Genomic DNA, 22,376 nt, shown 5'->3' with positions numbered 1-22,376 from the left:
AGGAACCCTGTCTTCCTCTGTTTTATCTTTATTACTGTTGTTTACTTTTAAAGTAGCACTCTTATAACAATTTAATTGTAGAAGTGCTATAAAGTAAAAAAGCAAAAGTCTCTCAAATCTCACTCCCCAGTCATAGATAATCACTATTAATGGAAGGACATTTGGGCTGTTTCCATTTGGGCTTTTTTTGGTTCATTTTTCAGGTTGATGGTTGAGGCTGCTGGATTTTAAGGGTCCTGTGAAGCTGAGGAGAAGGGGATGGGAATAGTCCAAGTTAAAAAGCCATAAAGCCTGCTGTTCTCACTGTTCTAATGAGATTCAGCAGTTTTGCTTGAATAAAAGCATCTCAGAGTGTTGCAAGCCTTTGGTTAATTTCCAGAGTTCTGAACAAGCGGACACTGACAATTTCTGCCCGCGTTTCTTTGCTTTTATGGGGGAGCAGGTTTATGGACGTCCTCACCCTGCCATTCCGGACTTCCCATCACTATCCAAGCCTTTTTAATTTCTCTCTTTTTAAAAAAATATGGAGGCCACTTGGCAAGGAACTGTGGGCAGCCTCTAGAACCTGAGAGTGACCCCCAGCTGACAGCCAGCAAAAAAGTCATAAAACCACAAAGAAAGGAATTCTATTAATAACCAGGGATCTTGGACGAGGACCCTGAGCCTCAGATGAAAATTGCAGCCTGGTTTCAACCCAGAGCAGAGGACGCAGCTAACCTGTTCCCAGACTCCTGACTCTTGCCCTACTTCTCCTTGGCCTGCCCTTTTCCCTGCCAAGGCCCCAGTTCAGAGTGGACACCCTTCCTCTAGGACAATTAAGGGGCTTGCACTAATGGAGTTAGTTTTCACAAATATCTTCTAGGATCCACAGAAACCAGAAGTCTTTCATTCCTGGTAGTTGTTGGAAAGTGGCCAGGTGGTGAGGAAATAATTTATTTTTAATGTTTTATTTTTTTAAATTTACTTATTTTATTTTTATTTATTGTTTTTGGCTGCATTGGGTCTTCGTTGCTGTGCGCAGGCTTCTCATTGCAGTGGCTTCTCTTGTTGTGGAGCACGGGTTCTAGGCACGCAGGCTTCAGTAGTTGTGGCTCGTGGGCTCAGTAGTTGTGGCTCACGGGCTCTAGAGCACAGGCTCAGTAGTTGTGGCGCACGGACTTAGTTGCTCCACAGGATGTGGGATCTTCCCAGACCAGGGTTCGAACCCGTGTACCGTGCATTGGCAGGTGGATTTTTAACCGCTGCGCCACCAGGGAAGCCCAAGTCATGCATTTTACATTCATGGGTACTGTACATGAGACAGCATCAGGCTGGCCAGGAAAGGTATAGAAAAAGAACCCATGAACATTCCCATTTTCCAGCCTTTTTTCTTACTCCCACAACTGGACACGTGCATGGACTTGAGCTTTGGAAATGTTCACAGCAGTTCTTTAACATATCAGTAAATCTTTCATTTTCAGCAAGTCATGTCCAGAAAAGCTCTAAGTCATTTCAAAATGTAGGGTGCTTCTCCCCTGATCCATACCCACATCCTATTCATGCTGAGAAAAATATACCTTAGTACTAGGCAGAAGGCTCCCCTGCCCTCCCAGCCTTTCCTTCTACTCGGTGGGCAAAGCCATCATTACTCAGATGTTTAGTTTTCATTGAATAAAGCCTAGGAGGAAGGAAGAAGTCCTGGGATTTGTTTTCTTCCCTCCTCATCGCCATCTGCTGGTAGATTGTTGCATTTCAGATGTGTATGCAGAGTCCAATTAAATAAATAGTGCCAGCCTACTTACTGCTGGCCACAAGGTGCCAAGGCTCTGCAGAGGAATCCATTCCTGCAGTCCTGGGCCAGGACACACCACAAGCACCATGAAACCCTACTCCTTGTTTTACCCAGGCCGGGGTGGCCGAGGACAAGGGCTACATCAAGCATTCCCAGCCTCAGTGAGAGTGGTTTTGGGATCAGGAATCAAGAAACTAAGGCTTGGGACTTCCCTGGCGGTCCAGTGGTTAGGACTCCGTGTTTTCACTACCGTGGCCCCGGGTTCAATCCCTGGTCAGGGAACTAAGATCGCGCAAGCCGTGAAGAAAAAAAAAAAAGAAACTAAGGCTTTCTATTTAAGAATGTTCTGGTGTATCCAGATATAGAGAACAAACTAGTGGTTACCAGTGGGGAGGGGCAGGGAATTACCAGTGGGGAGGGGCAGGGAAGAGGTAAGATAGGGGTAGGGGATTAAGAGGTACAAACTACTATGTTTAAAATAAATAAGCAACAAGGATATTATTATACAGCACAAGGAATATAGCCAATATTTTATAATAATGCTAGATGGAGTATAATCTATAAAAATATTGACTCACTATGTTGTATATCTGAAACTAATACTGTAAATCAACAATACTTAAATTTAAGAGACTAAAAATAAAATTATTTTATTAGGTGTAATTTTTAAAAAGAGTATTTCGGTGCATCCGTTATATTTTTAAATGGTCTTTAGAAGGAACAAGGCTGAAATGTATATTGTATGTGGCAGCTGCCCTGCCTGACAGCAGAAGCAATTGGTGATCACATGTCCAAAGAAGTGGACAGCGGTCCCCATATTGTTCATCCCAGTCCTTGCCAGAAACTGCAATCCTAGCCTTGAATTCCCACCAGCTTAGGGACATCACAGTGCCAAATGCCTGCCCTCCTAGACCTTTTCCTATCAGGCTGTCAGACTCCAAAGACAGTTTCTAGCAAGGACCAGGGTGAGGAATGTGTCAGGAGAGAGGAATAGTGGGGACCAGGTTTGACCCCAGTTCTTTTATTTATTTATTTATTTATTTATTTATTTATTTATTTATTTATTTATTTATTTTTGGCTGCGTTGGGTCTTCGTTGCTACGTGTGGGCTTTTCTCTAGTTGCGGCGAGCGGGAGCTACTCTTCGTTGTGGTGCGCGGGCTTCTCATTGCGGTGGCTTCTTCTGTTGCGGAGCACAGGCTCTAGGCACGCGGGCTTCAGTAGTTGTGGCTTGTGGGCTCAGTAGTTGTGGCTCGCGGGCTTAGTTGCTCCGCAGCATGTGGGATCTTCCTGGACCAGGGATCAAACCCGTGTCCCCTGCATTGGCAGGCAGATTCTTATCCACTGCGCCACCAGGGAAGCCCCTTGACCCCAGTTCTGGAGCACCTTGATGTTAGGTAAGGAAGCAAGTCACGGATTTAGATGCAAGGACATGAGACAGGGGCTTGGTCCCAGAAACAAAGTGTGAACTTGTCCCCTGGGACCAGAGGGGAATCTGCCATAGGGTGCAATTGACAAGAATAGCGCAGAAATGGCTGAGCTAAAAGTCAGGCCACCTGGCTGCTAACCTTGGCTCTCCCACCCACTAGCTGTGTGGCTTTGTGCACATCGTTGTGAGCCTTCCTTAGTTCATTTGTAAAATACAGTTCACTTATGTCAGCCTCTCCAGCCTCAAGCTACCACGGAGTTGTGCTTCTCAAACTCTAATGTGCGCTGGAATCACTGGGCACGTTATGAAAGTGCAAGTCCTCATTCAGCTGGTCTGGGGTGGAGGCCTCAGGGTCACAAGCCTCCAGGTGATGCTGATGCTGCTGGTCCGTGACCCACACTTTGAGTAGCAAGTAAGCATAGACTACAGAAGTGGCTCAAGGGCTCTCACTGCTGGTGTGGATGGAAGGCCAGAGGCAGGACTCTAGTCACCCCACACCCCAGCTTCAGCCAGAGCACCTCGCCTTTGATTTGTTTTACATATTAGGGTTCCACCTAAGATTTTATTTGAAAAATAAAAGGAGTCATTTTGTTTATTTTTTTCAGAGCTTGACAACCATTGAATTGCAGCCCTTTGGGGGGATAGGATAATTTAACCTATTTTTATTATGGAAGATTTCAAACATACAACAAATTCAAAAGAAAAGTCTAACAAACTCGCAAGTACCCATTACTAAGATTCAACAAGTACCACAATTTGTCAATCTCATTTCATATCCAACTGATAGGAACTTAAGAAACCAGGGCACAGGGCAGCTCTTGTGTCTGGCCTTGGGCTCTGTTGAAGAGACTTCTACAGCGGCTGACTGGGATATTCATTCATGCTTTAATGGGACTGAGTTTGGACAAGATTAACTGCAACTTCTGAAGGACCGATTCCCAGAATTAAGCAGCCACCACATAGAGCAAAATGGCAAAGACTAAGACCACCAAGAAATGTCCTCAATTCGCCACCTCCAATGTGTTTGCCATATTTGACCAACGACAGATTCAAGAGTTCAAAGAGGCCTCCAGTGTAATTGATCAGAACAGAGATGGTTTCATCAAGGAAAATTTGCGTGATGTGCTTGTTTCTCCAGGGAAGAATCCAGCTGATGCATACCTCAGTGCCATGATGAATGAGGTCCCAGGGCCCATAAATTTCACCTCGCTCCTCCCGGTGTTTGGTGAGAAGTTAAATGGTGCAGATCCAGAAGATGTCATCAGAAATGCTCTTGCTTGCTTTGATAAAGAAGCAGTAGGCACCATTCAGGAGGATTATCCAAGAGAGATCTGACGACAATGGGAGATCAGTTTGTAGATGAGGAAGTGGATGAGCTGTACAGAGACAATTGACAAAAAGGGAAACTTTCATTTAACTGAGTTCACGTGCATTCTTAAACTTGGAGCAAAAGGCAAAGAAGACATTGAAAGAACTTTAGCTAAAAACTTCCAACTACTGGGACTTCCCTGGTAGTCCAGTGGGTAAGACTCCATGCTCCCAAAGCAGGGAGCCCGGGTTCGATCCCTGGTCGGGGAACTAGATCCCGCATGTCGCAACTAAGAAGCCCGCATGCCGCAACTAAGATCCTGCATGCCACAACGAAGACCCGGAGCAGCCTAAATAAATAAATGGTTTTAAAAAATTAAAAAACAAAAAACCAAAAAACTTCCAGGGACTTCCCTTGCGGTCCAGGGGTTCAGACTTCGCCTTCCAATGCAGGGGGTACATGTTTGATCCCTGGTTAGGGAGCTAAGATCCTACAGGCCTTGGGACCACGAAACCAAAAAAACATAAAACAGAAGCAATGTTGTAACAAATTCCATAAAAGACTTTAAAAATGGTCCACATCAAAAAAATCTTTAAAAAACAAAAAACAAAAAACAACTTCTACTTACTATATCTTACTTTTAAAAAAATGTTTTTATTAGAGTATAGTTCATTTACAATGTTGTGTTAGTTTCTGGTGTACAGGAAAGTGATTCAGTTATACATATATGTATATATGTATAAATATACATATATTTATTCTTTTTCATATTCTTTTCCATTACACTTTATTACAAGATATTGAATATAGTTCCCTGTGCTATACCATAGGATCCTGTTGTTTATCTATTTTATATATAGTAGTTTGTCTTACTCTTTTTTTAAATTGAAGTATAGTTGATATACAATATTATATGTTACAGGTGTACAATATAGTGATTTACAAGTTTTAAAGGCTATACTCCATTTACTGTTATGAAATATTTGCTATATTCCCTGTATTGTTACATATATCCTTGTAGCTTATTTTACGTGTCTTACTCTTTTTTATTTCCCAGACACTTAACCCCACCCTCATAGAACCTGTTGAATGCAACTAGTTTCACAGCTCCCACCCCACGTTTTTTGGATATATTTATTCCAGACCTCTCTGCCACTTAGCATTTGTATAATCAGACTGGAAATGGGGATGAGGTTGTAAATTGTATTGAAAAAGAGATTGTGAATAAAAATTGACATGTGAACCTCCAGAAAAATATATCCATATCTCTGGTTTTGCTAGATTTCTATAGTTTTGTATAATTAAAATGATATTTTGAAATAAAGATTATTCTGACTGAAATGGAATATAGTGGCAAGTTAAACAAATGTGTGAGTGGTGGTTTGGGGATAGTTCTTTTTTCAGTTTGCAATGTCATATAATTCAGGTTTCATGGTAAACTTGATTTTTCTCATATGCGGGACAGTGTCCTTCAAAACTCTTAAGTACACTTTAACATTATTATGCAGTAAAAACTAGTTATGTGTTTGTTTTTTTATGCTTCTGATCAGTTGTTTAAACTACTGAATGACACATGTAGAATGTATCTGGGAGAACATTAAACATTTTATTGATCTGAGATTCTAAGATGAGGCAAAATTCCACAGAACAGTTATGACTGAGCATTTACTGTGTCTGAGGCATTGCACATGCACGATTTGCACTGAATCCTCCCAACATGAGAGTTGGAATTCCAACCTAGGGCACCTCACCCCAGAGCTCACAGTGCTGGAACCACTAGGTTGTCTCTATGAAAACCCGCAAATGCCTAAAAGAATCAAGATAGTTCCATTACATTATAACATAATTCTGCAGTCACTATCGAAATTTAAAATAATTGGGGTCATTGATTATGTGAATGGAATTTCAGAAAATTCTATCCCAGGTTTAAAAAAACTACAGAAGACAAAGATGATAAGCAATACTATTGTCTGTTTGAAGGCAGTTCATGTAGTGTAGACTCTAGGGAAGGGGAAGGACTGAAAAACACGGCAAGAAGGCCGCTACAAGCTCATTTTAAGTTCTCAAGGCCCAGCAATTTGACAAACAGGAGAGAACAATTTTAAAAAGGAAAATATCCATTGAAAGAAGTTTTTCAACACTGTTCAACACCTATTTCCTCTCCTAAAAGCATACTGGAATTTTGTCTCCTCAAAATCAATGCATTTACATATTGTTTAATATTTGTGCTTTATAGCTGGGTGCAGTAGGCAGATCTCTGTTGACTTGCTATCACTTAAAAGAATTTTTTTTCTTGGCTTCCTTTCCCCACAGACATAAAAAACAAACTTATGGCTACCAAAGGGGAAAGGAGCGGGGGGCGGAATGAATTAGGACTTTGGGATTAACAAACTACTATACATAAAATAGATAAGCCACAAGGATTTACTGTATAACACAGGGAACAATATTCAATACCTGGTAATAACCTATAATGGAAAAGAATCTGCAAAAAAAAACACCCTGAATCACTATGTTGTACACTTGAAACTAACACAATATTGGAAATCAACTCTACTTCAATAAAAAAAAATGAGGGAGCAGTTCGACTATGGTGGCCTAGTACAGTGCTTTGCAGTTCATAAGAGCTTTCACATTTATTATCTAATCCTCACAGCCCACAGGGTAAGTAGAGTGTAAGTCAAGTTGAAGTTTTGAAAAGTCAAAGCACTTATCTAAGGTTTCTCAAGTACAAGAGTTCACATCCGGCTCCCTTTTCCACTTACAAGCGTAAAGTCACCGTGAAGTGTCACAAAACCAGGTGGAAAATCACTGTATGTTTAGGGAAAGGGGAAAAGGTGGTGGGATTATCTTGATCATCATTAAACCAGTGTTTCTCAGGCACCATTTAAGTGTTGGGGACAGCTGGGGGGCAGGACAGACAAGGACACTGCCCTCCTGGGATTCACGCTCTCTAGTGAGAGCCAGATGATCAATAACTCATCTCAAGTAAGTCCTGTGTGACAAAGAACTGAGCAAACGAAGCAGAGGGTAGTCAGGAAGGGCCTCTTTGAGATGTCACGTTAAGCTGAGGTCTGAATGACAAGAAGGAGGTCCCATGAGATGATCGGGGTTCAAAAGGGACAGCTCTTCCCAAGGCACATGTGGCGGGAGCATTGGGGGAGCACGAGAGAACACAAGGATGGTGTTTGCTGCGTAGTTTAAGTGTGGAATCCTAGGGCTTTAGGCAGGGAAGAAACGTGATTCATGTTTTAAAAAACTCAACCTTGCTGCTGTGTAGAGGGGGCAAAAGGCTTTCAGGTAGGAGGAGGCTCTCGCCATCATCCAGGCAAGACATGAGGACAGCTTGGACCTGGAAAATGGTTGAGGAGGTGGCTATAAGATGCCTCTCCTTGTCTAACCTACTTCCTCCCCTCCAGCTACCATCTTTCTGGCATAATTTTAATGCATTTATTCTATTGCTCTGCTTGAAGCCAGATTTAAAAGATTGGGGGGGAAAAGCTTTCAAGATTAAAAAAAAACTTGGTTGTTCCTTGAATGCCTTATGTTTATCTGACACAAGCTTCTCTGTTTCATCTATATTGTCTATAAAGAGCGTTGTAGAATCCAGTACTATGAGGTGCCTAGGCCAGAACCTAGCTCCTCTTCAGGGTCCAATAAATATTATTATTATTTTTTTAACATCTTTATTGGAGTATAATTGCTTTACACTGGTGTGTTAGTTTCTGCTGTATAACAAAGTGAATCAGCTGTACGTATACATATGTCCCCATATCCCCTCCCTCTTGCGTCTCCCTCCCACCCTCCCTAACCCACCCCTCTAGGTGGTCACAATACTATTAGCGATGACGATGAAACCAAACCAGACTTTTTGTTAAATATGTTTGGTTGATTTGTTTGTTTGTTGCCTTCTGTTGAAAGCAACAACAAGGGAACCTTAAGACTATCTTTGGTTTCTGAAATGCTGGGGTTCAAAATTCTTCGCACTACCAACAAGCTCCGGAGCCTCACTGGCTGGACTGAATGCACAAGTGGGGAATAAGCGGGCCCGGTTTGCAGCGACCTCGGGAAGCAGGGACACGGAACTGCACAAAGCATTACAAGGCCGGCTTCTCCCTGACACGGTGAAGTCACAGGAAGGACGGAGTGAGGGCAGGAATCTAGCGGAGCTCTCAGCCTTCAGTTGTCCTCCCAGAGGCACTGGCGAGGAGAGACAGCCCTAAGAGGCGGCGGGAGGTTAAAGGTTCCGGCGAACTAGGCCTCTGGACGTTTCCAGCAAAGCTGGGAGCCAGCAGAGGCAGGCTGTGAGCTTCAGGGAGGCTCACCGCGGATTTCAGCGGTAGTACCGCCATCAAAGTCACAGGGTGGCTTTGTGTTTTCCAAATCCGGGGAAATGCTGATGGATAGAATCGCCTGTGTTTCCTGTTTTCTTTTTCTCCCTTTGGAGCTCGGCTACCCCCTCTGTGCAGCTGAGGGCGAGCAGACGAGAACTGGGGGAACGAGGCGCGGACCGGGCGGAAGGAGACCTTTGGTTCCGGGCGGTGCGCGGCGCCGCCGCCCCTGCGGCCGGGTTCCCACGGCAGCCGCCACCCACCCAGCCCTTCCCACGAGCCAGGCCCTCCCCACGCTCGCGGCCGCCTAGGACCCCGCGACAGCCCGCCAGCTGGGTGCTGCCCACGCCAATTGGACCGGTCACGGCGCTGCGGCTCACAGAGGCCAGGGCCATCCCGCCGCCCTGATTAAGTGGTAGAGCTGCTGTGTCCAACGACAGTTTGCGCCCTTGACCCTGACGCAGTGCTGCCTTTTGACGTCCTGAGACTGAGCAGCTCGTCCGACCAGCTCCGAATCAGGCTGATCACTAATAAAGGCGAGTCCTCGTGTACGGACCGCTCCCACGTGTCAGCCACCGTGCTCAGTGTTCACTGACTGATGTGCGTTAGTTCACCGATTCCTCAGAGAACCTGGAATTACTAATCATCTCGCAGATGAAGGAAGCGAAGCGCAGAGAGCCTGAAGGACCTGGCCAAAGTGACTCTGCTCGTAACCTGAAGACGCCGGGTTCGAGCCCAGCTGGTTTTCCCCTCCCAAGCCTGCTCCAACCGCCGTGCGCCTGGGTTAAAGATGGGACGGCCCATCTCCAGTACTGAAAAGTCCCTGGTGACTTACTGGGATGCCCTGCCCGCCGGATGCATCTGCAAGTCTTGTTGTAGCGTGCATGGAAATCGGAAGCACGTAATCAGTGCATAGGTTCTTATTTGCCCAAGATCTTGCATCTCGTATGACTCGAAAACCTATATATCTCGTCCTCATGGTTTGTTCATTTACAGAAAGCGAATTCTGCCAAAGCTGGGTGAAAGCTCCACGCTCCAGCCCGAGGCTGGCCGGCGCTAATGGAACAGCGCCATCTCCTGGTGGATTCCGTGAACTACATCAGAAACCGCTGGAGGGTGTTGTGTTGCCAAGGCCTTCAGACACAGGGACAACACCCGTGCACAGCCAGTTTTGATAAGGGGAAGAGAAGAGAGGTTTTGGGGCACAGGAAGGGAGTGGAGGGAGTGGGTGTCAATGTGAGGTTGTAGAGCCTCTGCTTTAGCCATTCCGCTGTGATCCCCAGGGTGATAGAATCTGACTTTTTATTAAAATTGGCATCGGGAAAACGGCACCCAGCAGTGCAATATTGAACTGCAGTAATTCGCAGGTGGCATGTATTATGGTTTTATCTCATATGTATGTCATGATATCGAGTTAATTTTTGTATATGATGTGAGTTAAGAGTCAAGTTTTGCGCGTGGCAGCGAAGATCCCACGTGCTGCAACTAAGACCCAGCGCAGCCAAATAAATAATAAATAAATTAAAAAAAAAATTTTTAAGTCAAGTTTGGTTTTAAAGATGTGCTTTTCCAATGTTTCCAGTACTTTGTTGAAAATATTATCTTTTCTCCATTGTATTGCCTTGGCACCTCAGTCAAAAGTCAATTGTCCATATAGTTGTGAGTATATTCTGAACTCTCTGTTCTGTTCCATTGATCTCTAAATCTATCTTAATGCCAATACCACACTGCCTGGATTATTGTTGTTCTATACTAAGTCCTGAAATGTAATGTAAATCCTGCATCTTTGTTCTTTTTCAAAAATTTTTGGCTGTCCTTAGCCTTTTGCATTTCTATAGAAATGTTGGAATCACTTTGTCAATTTCTTTTAAAAGTCCTACTGTGATTTTATTGGGAATGCATTGAATCTATAGATCAGTTTGGTAGAGCTGACATCCAGCAACACTGAGTTTTCAAATCTGTGAGCATGGTATATCACTCCATTTATTTATGTATGTATTATTTAATTTCTTCTGTAGTTTTCAGTGTACAGGTCTTGCAGACCTTTTGTCAAATTTATCCCTAAGTACTTAATATTTCTGCAAAGAAGACATATAAATGGCCACCAAGCAAATGAACAGATGCTCCACATCATTAGCCCTAGGGAAATGCAAATGAGAATTACAATGAGATACTACTTCACACATACTAGGATAGCCATAAATTAAAAAAAGAAAAATAACAACTGTTAGATAGCATGTGGAACCATCATACATTACTGAGTGAGACTGTAAATGGTGCAGCCTCTATGTAAAACAGTTTGGTTGTTTCTCAATAAGTTAAACATAGAACTACCAAGTGATCCAGCAATTCCACTCCTAGATGTGGACCCCAAAAATTGAAATCAGGTGTTCAAACAAACTTGTACTTGAATGTCCATAGTAGGACTATTCACAATGGCCAAAAGGTGGAAGCAACACAAATGTCCATCAACATATGAATGGATAAAATGTCATATATCCATAAAATGGAATATTATTCAGCCATAAAAAGGAAAAAGGTACTGATAATACAATAATGTGAATGAACTGCCAAAATATTATCCTAAGTTAAAGAAGCCAGATATAAGAGGTCACATATCGTATGATTCCATTTTTTTGAAATATCCGTGAAAAGCATATACATAGAGACAGAAAGCATATTTGTGTTTGCCGAGGGCTGGGGTAGGGAGGGAATGGAGACTGACCACTTAATGGGCATGGTGTTCTCATTTGGGGTGATGAAAATGTTCTAGAACTAGATAACGGTGATGGTTACACAACATTGTGAATGTACTTCATGCCACTGAATTCTGTACTTTAAAATGGTTAAAATGACAACATTTGTTATATGTATTTTGCCACAATAAAAGATCCAATTGATCATAAATTTAAGGATTTATGTTCCAATCTGTTCCACTGATCTACACACTTATCTTTCCACCAGTACCACACTGTCTTAATTACTGTGGCTTTATAAGTTTTGAAATAGGTATGGTAAGTCCTTCAACTGTTTTCCTTTTTCAAAATGTTTTGGCTGTTTAAGGTAATATAAATGTATATTCCACATACATTTTAAGATCTGCTTGTCAATTTCTACAGGAAAGTCAGCTGAGATTTTGATAGATATTGTGTTCAATCTACAGATAAATCTAGGGAAGGTTGACATATTGACAATATTGAGTCTCCCAATCTATGAATTATCTCTATTTATTAAGAGCTTCTTTAAATTTTCTCAGCAATGTTTTATAATTTGTAGTAACTTTTAGTATGCAGGTTTTGTACATATTTTATCAGACTTGTCCCTAAGTGTTTTATTCTTTTTTTAAGGCTATTGTGAATCAAATTGTTTTCTTAATTTCATTTTTGGAGCTTTTGTTGCTAGTATATACAAATACAATTGATATTTTGATGTTGATATTGTGTCCCATGGCCTTGCTAAATTTGTCTGTGGGTCTACTAGCTTTTTTGTGTGTGTGCATTTCTTGGGATTTTCTCCATATAGGATCACCTGTGAATAAATACAGTTTTATTTCTTCCTTTCCAATCAGGATGGCTTTATTTCAGTGAGGTAGGGGGCTTACTCCACTGGCTAGAACCTCCAGTACAATGTTGAATAGAAATGGCAAAAGTGAACACCCTGCATTGTTCCCAATATTAGGGAAAATACTCATTCTTTCACCATTAAGTATTATGCACACTGAGGTTTTTGTAGACACTATTTGCCAGGATGAATGAGTTCCTATTATTCCAAATTTGTTAAAGGTTTTTAAAATCAGGGACTTCCCTGGTGGCACAGCAGTTAAGACTCCACGCTCCCAATGCAGGGGGCCTGCGTTCGATCCCTGGCCAGGGAACTAGATCCCACATGCATGCTGCAGCTAAGAGTTCACATGCCACACCTAAGGAGCCCGCCTGCCACAGCTAAGGAGCCAGCGAGCCGCAACTGAGACCCGGCACAACCAAATAAATAAATAAATATGTAAAACATCTTCCCAGCAATCAATAAAAAACGTTAAAAATTTATTTAAAAAAAGTTTTTAAAATCATGAATGGGGGGACTTCCCTGGTGGTCCAGTGGGTAAGACTCTGTGCTCCCAATGCAGGGGGCCTGGGTTCGAGCCCTGGTTGGGGAACTAGATCCTGCATGACTGCTGCAACAAAGAAGTCTGCATGCTGCAACGAAGATCTCGCAGGCTGCAACTAAGACCCGGCGCAGCCTAAATAAATAAATAAATAAATATTTTTTTAAAAATCATGAATGGGTGTTGGATTTCATCAAATCCATTTTTAAACCTATTTCAATGATCATGTGTTACCCCTTTGTTCTATTAATATGGAGTATAACATTAATTAGTTTTCTGATGTTAAACCAACTTTGCGTTCCTGGGATAAATGCCACTTGGTCATGGTATATATGTCTAGGGGGTTTAGACCAGGCCTTTCCTGGTCTCCCTACTTCCCATTCACAGAGGATGTGATCCATGAAGCAGAAAAAAGAGAATCATAGTGAGGAGGGTGCAGATCCCCCAGCTTCTTCTAGGGCTGTATCTCTGATCAAAAAGCCACACCTTCCACGCCAGTCTCCCATCCTCCCAAGGACCCCACAGAGGAGCCCCTCATCCCCCTGAAGCACACACAGGGAATAGACCCCAGCCCATTTCCCTATGGCCACGAAATTGGCGCCCTCACCAATGATGGGAGGAGCCAGGATGTCCCCGCCCACCTCCTCTTAGCGGCCACAGGAGCTCACCCGCTGCACCCTCATTGGCTGGACGGCCACGGAGGTGGGCCCTGCACATTGCGCACCCAGGGACTGGAGCATGGGGCCCGTGTCACCTCCTAGGGTGGCAGCAGGGTTCCCTGGGGGCACTGAGGCTGAGAACCGACAGCAGGAGGCTCAGGCCCTGAGAAGTCACTTTGACCAGAGGGCATCTGTGAGGCAGCGGCTTCGACAGAAGCAGACCTCGTGCATCATCTCGTGTGGCGCGTGCCCAGGCTGCGGTGACCACGCCCAGGCCTCTGACCAGGGCGGTGCCCGTCTTCCGGAGGAGGGGGACCCCGCGCAGAGGGGGAGTGCCCCAGGCAGCCAGGGCTCCCACCAGGTACCCTCCCAGTCCCCTTGTCCCCCCACAGCACCCTCGCCAGAGGGGCTCCCTCACCCCTGGTCTGGGCGGCAGAGGCGGCTCCGTCTTGTGTGCATTGGTCCCAAGTGGGGAAGACGGGGGCAGAGAAGGCCCACGGGGGCGCTTCCCGGCCCTGCATTTGCCCAGCTGCTCCTGCAGCAGACGCCTTTCCAGATTTCCCCTACGGTGCATCACCCTGAGCTAAGGGTGAATTTGATTTTTTTTCACAAACGCCCGTGTATTTGAAGCCAAGTGGAAGAACCATGGATCTGTCCCCGGTCGGAGGGCAGGGGCCACGTTGAACTTGCTCACCTTTGTGCCCTAAAAACCTGCCCCAGAGTCTGGCACTGAAGGGATGACTTGGGGGACACTGAGAAAGCGTCATTTTGTTGGTGGGAATCCATTAAACTGAGAAAGTTTGCTGGGGAAGGTGGCATCCGTGCTGATTGCATTAATTCTATTGTTTGTTGAGTACTTGCCTGTGCCCTGGCAGGAGAGGGAAGTGAGCACCCGACTTCACCCTGAACCACAGGCAGGCTGGCCTCAGCACCAGGACAACTCCCATGTCCCTAGGTTCTACGTTTTAAAAACAGAACTGCCATATGGTCCAGCAATTCCACTTCTGGGTATCTATTTAAAGGAAATGAAAACAGGATATCAAAAAGATATCTGCACTCCCATGTTTATTGCAGCATTATACACAATAGCCAAGATATGGAAACAATCTAAGTATCCATCAGTGGGGAGTTCGCTGGTGGCCTAATGGTTAGCATTCTGGGCTTTCACTACCATGGCCCGGGTTCAATCCCTGGTTGGGGAAGTGAGATCCCACAAGCCACGTGGTGTGGCCATTAAAAAAAAAAAGGTTAATTATCCATCAATGGATGAATGGATAAAGAAGATGTGAGATACACACACACACACACACACACACACACACACACACAAAGGAATATTACTCAGTAGTGGAAAAAGAAGGAAATCCTTCCATTTGTGACAACATGGATGGACCTTGAGGGCATTAGGCTAAGTGAGACAAGAACAACAGAGAAAGACAAATACTATATGATATTACATTATGTAGAATCCAAAAAAGCCAAACAGAGAGTAGAACGATGGTTAGCAGGGGCTGGGAGGCGGGAAAATCAGGGATCAGTTATTTAAGGATACAAACTTGCAACAAGTAGATGAATAAGTTCTGGAGATCTAATGCACAGCATAGTGATTATAGTCAACAATATTGTATTATAAACTTCAAAGTTGCTAAGAGACTAGATCTTAATTATTCATACTACAAAAAAGAAATGATAATTATGTGATGTGATGGAGGTGTTAGCTAACACTACAGTGGTAATCAAATTGCAATATATAAATGTACCAAACCAACACGTGTACACCTTAAAGGTAGACAATTTATATGTCAATTATATCTCAATAAAAAAATTACTCCCTACAATTTAAAAGAAAACTACAAATGGCCAAGGGACATATGAAAAAAATTTAATCTTGATATGTATTGAAAGGCATGCAAAATAAAATATCAAAATAAACAATTTGGCTTATCCAATTGAGAGATTTAAAACCTGTCTTGAGACTTCGGTACGGGTAAAGGTGAGGAGGAGAAAGAAAGGATCCATGACTTTATCCCAGGACAATTGGAGAGTGGATTTAATTCTAGCCGCGAATTGGGGATGATGGGAAAGGAAGAGTTTTAGGGAAATGATGAGTTAAATGAAAGATCACACTGATCTTGAGGAGAGAGAAATGCACCCAGCTTGAGGCAGGAAAGGCAGGAACAGATTTTGAAACGTGTTGTGACCCACAATTGCCACCCTTGTCTCAAAACAGTCTCACTCCTGAGTGGCATGAGCAGAGTGACTTGGCACCGCTGCTCTGGAGGGTGTCAAACCCCTGAGGCATGCGTACCCTCTGGCCCACTTGCAGGAGTGTATGGTAAGAGATTGACCATGACTGCACCACAGCATTTATCCACAAGGACAGTTGTCACCGCGTCATCAGTAAAAACCAATAAAAACCACAAAAGCAAACCAAACTCAACAACAACCTCAAACTCAACCCCCCAAACAAACAACAACAAAGGAAAACAACCAAGAGGCAGTGCGAAATACATGATGAAACCTTCATACCAGAGATACTCTGTGGCTTTGGAAGCAGAAGCATACTTAATCACACAGGAAGATGAGCAGGAAGGATTTCTGTCATAAAGTGAAAAAAGTCATATGTTCCTAATTTTACATATATAAAGGACATGCACACAAAGTGAAAATTCATCCGAAACTCGGCAGTTTCCCTCAGGGTGGGATGGGATGCCATTTCTATCTGTACGCCGTTTCTATCTGTACGCCGTGTCTATCTCTCAGGTTCTGACTGTACTGTGTTCTGACCAGCCCTCCTGGAACTGCCCTCTTGGCTGCTCTTTCGCCCTCCCCTGACTCAGCTGCTTGGATCCCAGTCAGTCTCCAGAGGTGGGAGGTTCGCGAGAAGACAGGTGGGCCCACCTCAGCGTGGCCCCAGCTGCTCCAATGCGGAGCTCCACGCTGATAAGGCTCCCGGCTCCGCCCCCAAGCCCTGGGTTTCTTATCTGTCCCCTGGCCCCTACCCAGGAAGATCAGGGTCGCCTTCAGGCTGTGTCCTTGCACCACCCCTCCAGGCTAATTCCCTGCCCCTCCGAGAGGCCCTGGGGCCTCAGGAAAGGAGCTTCTGCTTGGGTTTCTAGTTCAGACTGGGCTCCAAGACTCAGTTTCTCTGAAAAATGGGGATAACCATGGTGCTGGTTTGCAAACTGGTCCTGTACACAGAAGGCAAGGAGAGACCTAGAAAGAAGCAGACCACTCCAGATGGGGAAGGGGGCAAGGTTAATAAGCAAATGAACTTACAGATGAGGCTTGTCTTGTCTGCACAAGACAAGCAGATCTCCCCACCCACCTGCCAGAATCTTAAAAGTTTGTACAGAGGTCTTAATGGAATTCAGTCACATATTCAGTCCAGATGGTCCCAGAGACGCCTTACTCTCTCAAGGCCACGTCCTCAAAAGGGCTCTGGCTGTGGGAACAGTGGGCAGAACGTGCATCCCAAGGACGGGGAAGGGTGAGGAGCCTCCAACTGCCTGGGGCCAGCTCGAGGTTCAACCTCAGTGACATCCTAGTGGTGACCTCCTCCAGAAGGTGGCCACGGGGATAATGAGGCTAAGGCATGGTGCCTGGAGCTCGGCAGGCTCTCATCACCTGTCAGTTCGTTTCCTATCCTCATGCTGACAGGGCTGCTCTGGCTGAGACCTGAGGACATTTGTTGAAGAGACATCCTCACACTGAAGGCCCACAGCACCCTGAAGGCTCCTTCCTGAAAATGCACGAGTGCCCGTGGCTGGCCTGGGGCTCCGCCGTGGTCAGGGGAAGAGCTGGGCTCAGCGCGCAGGTCTCTGGTCTCCTAGGTGCCCCTCTTAACCAGAGTGTGATGTGCCAGCCTGCCTTCCTCCCTCGCGGGGAAATACGGTCCTCCCTCATCACGGTCCCTTGGCCCCTGGGTGCTGGATCCTCTCTCCCATTGGGCTGTGTCAGGCTACCTGGTCCCTGAAGTGGGTGCAGAGCCATCAGGGACTGAACAGGACCATCTGGACCAAGGGGTGGGAAGCCCGGGGCTCTGGCTGGGACTGGGGTCTACCCCTCCCTCCTAGGGTGGCGGATGTTGGATGGGCCCTCTTGTCAAGGTGCCTTGACCCCTGCGGAGCTCTTGGCGACAGGTGTCTTACCCCAGGCTGCGCTCCTCGCGTGACCACACCCCGAGTCCTCAGGACACCCCTCTCCTGGGTCCTATGGGCCTTCCTTCCTCCGAGGCGGGTGCTGCCCTCCCCCAGCCCTCTGTCCTCGGCCCACCCTCCCCCTGCAGCAGCCTCGGAGCCCCCGCCCCGGCTCCTCTGCCGGGACAGCTTGCGTCTAAGGTGGGGGTAAGGGAGGCAGGTTTCCAGTCCCGGGGGTTGACCTTCTCCAAAACTCAGGCACCACCTGGCCAGCTGGGAGGTGATGGAGACCCTGCCACCTGCTGCTGCGGAAGGGCCTTCGGGGACACAAAATGATCTGCAGACGGTCCATGCCACCTCACCTACCCCAGCCCACCCCCGGGGTTCAGCTGAATTACGCGCCTTCTAACACCAGCCTCCAAGATGAAGAAAAGGCTTAGGTGTTAGTTTATTCAAATGAAGTTTGTGAATGGGACAAAGTGCCACCTCTTGGGCCAGGCCTGTGCTGCTGCCTTCCCCTCACGGGAGCAGTGGTCCGGGTCAGGTCGGGTCTCGCTGCATCTTCTGATCCAGCACCAGCCCCGCCCTCAGCCCCGCCCCCTTAGAGCCCTCGGGGTGCTCCCCTCCCCCAGCTCCCGGCCACCAGAGTTGGGTGAGCTCGCCGCCAGCCCCTCTCTCCTCCAAGGCGGCAGAAACAGGAGGCCTCCAGTTTTTATGTGATTGAACTCAAAGGACTTTCTTCTTAACTGAGACAGACAACAAGATTTGACAACAACCGAAACAAGAACATTTCTCTGACCAGACGCTGCTGCCCGGTGCAGAGTACATCACACCCAGAAAAGTGGAAGTTGTCTTATTCAAGTCGGTGTCTGATTTTGTAGAAGCTCCACTGCCTGAGAAACAGACGGCAAATAAATAAAGTGCTCTGAGAGCCCGTCAAGCAGCAAGGGCCCAGTGGGGGAGACGAGGAAGAGGTGGGAAAGCAGAGGCAGCTAAGTACTCAAGGCCAGAACCGTAAGAACAGCGGCGGCAGGAGCGCATGCTAAGGACGCGTCCCCAGCCCCTCCCTCGGCCAGTCCCTCAGAGCGCAGACAGCCCCAGCCAGGGCCACCGCCGGGCCCCTCCCACGATGGGGGGTTCTCTGCGGGTGGGAGGGGGTCTGTGAGCCTGGGCCCCTGGGCCTCCAGCACGCTTTCTCCCTGTTGGGAAGCAGCCCCAGGCAGCTCCGGCTGAGCCCCGAGCCCAGGGAGGACGGGGCACCCAGCACACCTCACTCTGCTCAACAGTTCTGCGCCCGCTGCAACGCACAGCCACTCGTGTGTGTGCACGAGCACCCACACACACGCTCACACCCGCACACACTCATACAGGCGCACTCACACGCGGGCACCCACGCGGTCAGCGCAGAGCCTCCCCTGTGCCATTCTCAGGCCCTCTCAGGCCGGCCCAGCAAGAGGCTGCAGCTGGGGATCGAGCCACCCGGAGGGTGAGAGCTGGGCTTGAAAGGGGCACATCTGCGAATCAGCCCCAAGGAGGCCCCTCGTCCGCTGCTCCTCTCCTCCCGTGCAGCCCCGTGTCACAGTCTCTCGAGGCTGTACCCAGAGCTACGTGGATGCAGTCCGCAGGCTGGCAGGCTCCCAGAAGTGGACACAGTTGGGGTGGAGGAGGGGCCACCAGGACCAGGGCTCCCGGGTGACTTGGCACAAGGAAGGAAGCCATCAGGCCCCGTCGGTGGGCATCTGTGGGCGGCGCGTGGTGGCCTCGGCGCAGCCTCCGGCCGCGGGGTGAGGCAGGCAGAGATCCTCACCTGGGACCCGGGCTCCAGCTGGGCAGCTGAGGAGGGCACATGGTGTGAGGCTCGGCCGCTCTGTCCTGGGGGCAAGCAGGCTGCTGGGGTCCTCAGCCCCAGGAACTCTGAGTGCACCGACCATGAGCAGCCACCGCCCGAGCAGACGTGGGACCGGTGCGGGGCGAGGGCCAGGGTCTCTCCCGCCTCCCCTCTGCACCGCTCCTGGTGCGGCAGTCAGCAGCGCAGCCAAGGCCTCCAGGACCAATGCAGGCCCATCCAGAGGAGACTCTCCCGTGCGATGCTGGGCCCAGGGGCCAGCCTGGGGACAGAGACATGGGGTCAGGCGTGGGGCTCAGCCCCATCCCACCCACCACTGTCCCTTCCCCTCCTGGTGACACGGTCCCCAGGAGCCACCCACCCTCCCGACCCCGCCACCCAAACTGAGAGGGTTGCGCCACTCAACACTGAGGAGCCCTTGGTCCAGCCTTGGGTGGGATTTGCGGCAGGGTGGGGAGGTCCGGCTGTGGGTGAGGACCTTGCTGCCCGGGGGTGCTGGGACTCATCTCTCCCGCGCCCATCTCAGCTCAGACTGTCCCCCGGTCTTCCCTGTGACTTCCCATACACTCCACTTTCCCTACCATGGGCCCCTCTGACTCTAGGTCCCCTGGGAGCCTCTGCTCCCTTCCCCCACCCCACTGTGCTAGGTCTTCCAGAAGAAGGTGGGAGAGTGCAGGCCGAGAGGCAGATTCGGCTCCACCACTTCCTACCTGTGTGATAAGGGCAAATCTCTCCCCTCCCAGAGCCCCAGTACGTGGGGAGGCCAGAGCTCCCCCAGAGTGTCGCTAGGTCTGTCCTTCCTTCCCCACGCCAGAACCGGACCACTGGGTCACCCCACCCCTCGGGGTCTCTGCCTGGTCCCTTCCTCTCCTCGTGGGTCAGGCCCTTCTCTAGGCTGCTCCCCAGGCAGCTCTAGGGTCAGGGTTAGGGTTAGGGACTCTCTTGACAAGACCAGAGAAGGGGCAGGTCACTTCCTATAACACCAGTTCCTGAGACAAAGAAAGAGATGGGGACTTGCGAGCTGCCTCCCCACCCAGAGAGGCCCCTGCCTCCCCAGGCGTCACCTCCTCTACAAGCCCCTTCTGCATCTGCTCTCCACCCCAGCCTGAGAGCTGCCCTCCGCTCAAGGAGATCCCCACTTTCCCAAATCCTCTGGGATACGGGGGCTGCTGGAGGCCGTCCAGGGCTGTGGCGCCGGGAGGGCACTGGGACGAGCTGGAGGGAGCGTGGCTGAGATGGGGGGAGGGCCGGGGAGGAATGCATCTGTCCTGCTCTTCCCCGTCCCCAGATGCGGAGCTTTGGAGGGTGCCCTAGGAGAGCGGAGAGGGGAGCAACAGGGACAGCAGGAGCAGGCAGAGAGCAGTCCCCTGGCCCCAGAGACTAGGCAGGAGGCCGGTTTGCAAAGGGCTGACAAAGAGACAGACCTGGGGTTTGGCCAAGAACACAACCACCCTTCCAGGCTGCCTCCCAGCGGGTAGAGGACAAGGGTAGCAGCATCTTTTCTCCTCTAGGGCCTTCCCTGGGCCTCCCCGAGCCCATTTCCCTCCACTCCCCCGTGTTCAGGTGACACCACTGGGGCCGTGGGCGGGAGGTGATGGGCTGACCCTCCAAGATGCCGAGGCCGCCGCCTCTCACCCCCATCTTGGAAATATGACAAGGGAGTCCGGAGGGCCTGCGCCCGCCCTGCCTTGCCTGCTCGCGGCTCGGCAGCTTTCCGGGCTGGCTTCCTCGGGCCCCTTCCACGTCTCCGCCAAACCACCGAGGGGCCTGGACATCTAGATGTCATGGCAACCGCCTCCCTCCAGCCCGAAGTCCAACCTCTGGCCTCCTACCTCTTTGGTCAGGGCCAGTCATTCACGTTCCTGCTGCAGAATTTCTTCCTTCTGCCCCCGCTTCGGCCAAGGTGAGGCAACAGGTCGGCCGCACTCAAGTAATTTTCTCGAGTTCGATGGAAAGGGCCCGTTTCGCGAGTCTCTGTGCACTTCGTCACCGGCCGCGACGTGGGTGGCCAGAGCCGGGGCTTGGGGCTCGGTGGCCGTGACCTCCGCCGAGGTCTAGGGTCCGGGGGCCCGGGCCGCCCCTCCTCCTTCCCCCGCCGCGTCCCGGCGGCCCCGGGCCCCGCGGCGCCCCTGCCGTCGCGGCCGCGCGGTGGTCGCGGGCGCTCACTCGATCCGCACCTGCAGGCGGACGTTGAGCATCACCGAGGCCACGATGTAGAAGTAGGGGAAGTTCACGCGCAGCCGCCAGGCCAGGTCGAAGAAGGTGATCAGCGTGCGCGTGAGCCCCTTGCAGAAGGCGCCGTAGGAGCCGCGGGCCGCGGCCGAGCGAGACAGCCGCACCGCCAGGCCCGACAGGGCAGCCGCCGCCGCCGCCGCAGACAGGGCCGCCGACGCCGCCATGGGCCCGGCCCGGCGCACACCCCGCCGACCGACCGCAGTGGGAGCGGGTGGGCAGGTGGACGCGAGGCCTGGAGCCGACAGCCCACCCCGCCCGCTCCGCCGTCTCCTGAGGCAGCCGCAGCCACAGCCACAGCCACAGCCAGCTCCACCCCCTCGCCTGCTCCCTGAGTGGCGGCCGCCAGCCTAACCCCGCCCCTAGCGTGGCCACGCCCCCTTCGGGGGCTACAGACTGGCCGCCGCGGACTCAGCCCCACCCACGGGACCCGCCCCGCCGGCAAGCCCCGCCTCCTCCCCGACTCCCAAGAAGAGAGCCCAAGGGCCTGAGCGCGTTGTAAGGCGCTGCTGCCCTGGGATCCTTTTGCAGAATGCGCTAGAGCAGGGGGGTAGAGGCC

The 22,376-nt window shown here is 49.2% G+C and overlaps 1 protein-coding gene and 1 pseudogene across 2 annotated transcripts; one reads left to right on the top strand and one right to left on the bottom strand.

Annotated features, from left to right (window-relative positions):
- Positions 1–4,714, top strand: part of LOC133081908 (myosin regulatory light polypeptide 9-like) — a 40,617-nt pseudogene extending 35,903 nt beyond the window's left edge.
- On the bottom strand, positions 4,499–22,108 carry LOC133081548 (small integral membrane protein 10-like protein 2A). Of its 2 annotated transcripts, XM_061177697.1 has the most exons (3): positions 21,418–22,108; positions 19,547–19,847; positions 4,499–4,575 (listed from the first exon to the last, which is right to left on the bottom strand). In XM_061177697.1, exon 1 carries the CDS (start codon positions 21,982–21,984, stop codon positions 21,748–21,750), a length of 237 nt encoding a protein of 78 aa, XP_061033680.1. In that variant the 5' UTR covers positions 21,985–22,108; the 3' UTR covers positions 4,499–4,575; positions 19,547–19,847; positions 21,418–21,747. The 2 variants fall into 2 exon arrangements, with proteins under 2 accessions (XP_061033680.1, XP_061033679.1); XM_061177696.1 differs by lacking the exon at positions 4,499–4,575 and having other exon boundaries at positions 18,368–19,847.
- Positions 22,109–22,376: the final 268 nt, after the last annotated feature.

This window comes from Eubalaena glacialis, chromosome X (genome assembly GCF_028564815.1).
Source record: "Eubalaena glacialis isolate mEubGla1 chromosome X, mEubGla1.1.hap2.+ XY, whole genome shotgun sequence".
NCBI lineage: Eukaryota > Metazoa > Chordata > Mammalia > Artiodactyla > Balaenidae > Eubalaena > Eubalaena glacialis.
Note: the sequence above shows the minus strand (reverse complement) of the source record. Positions and strands in the feature narration are given on the sequence as shown.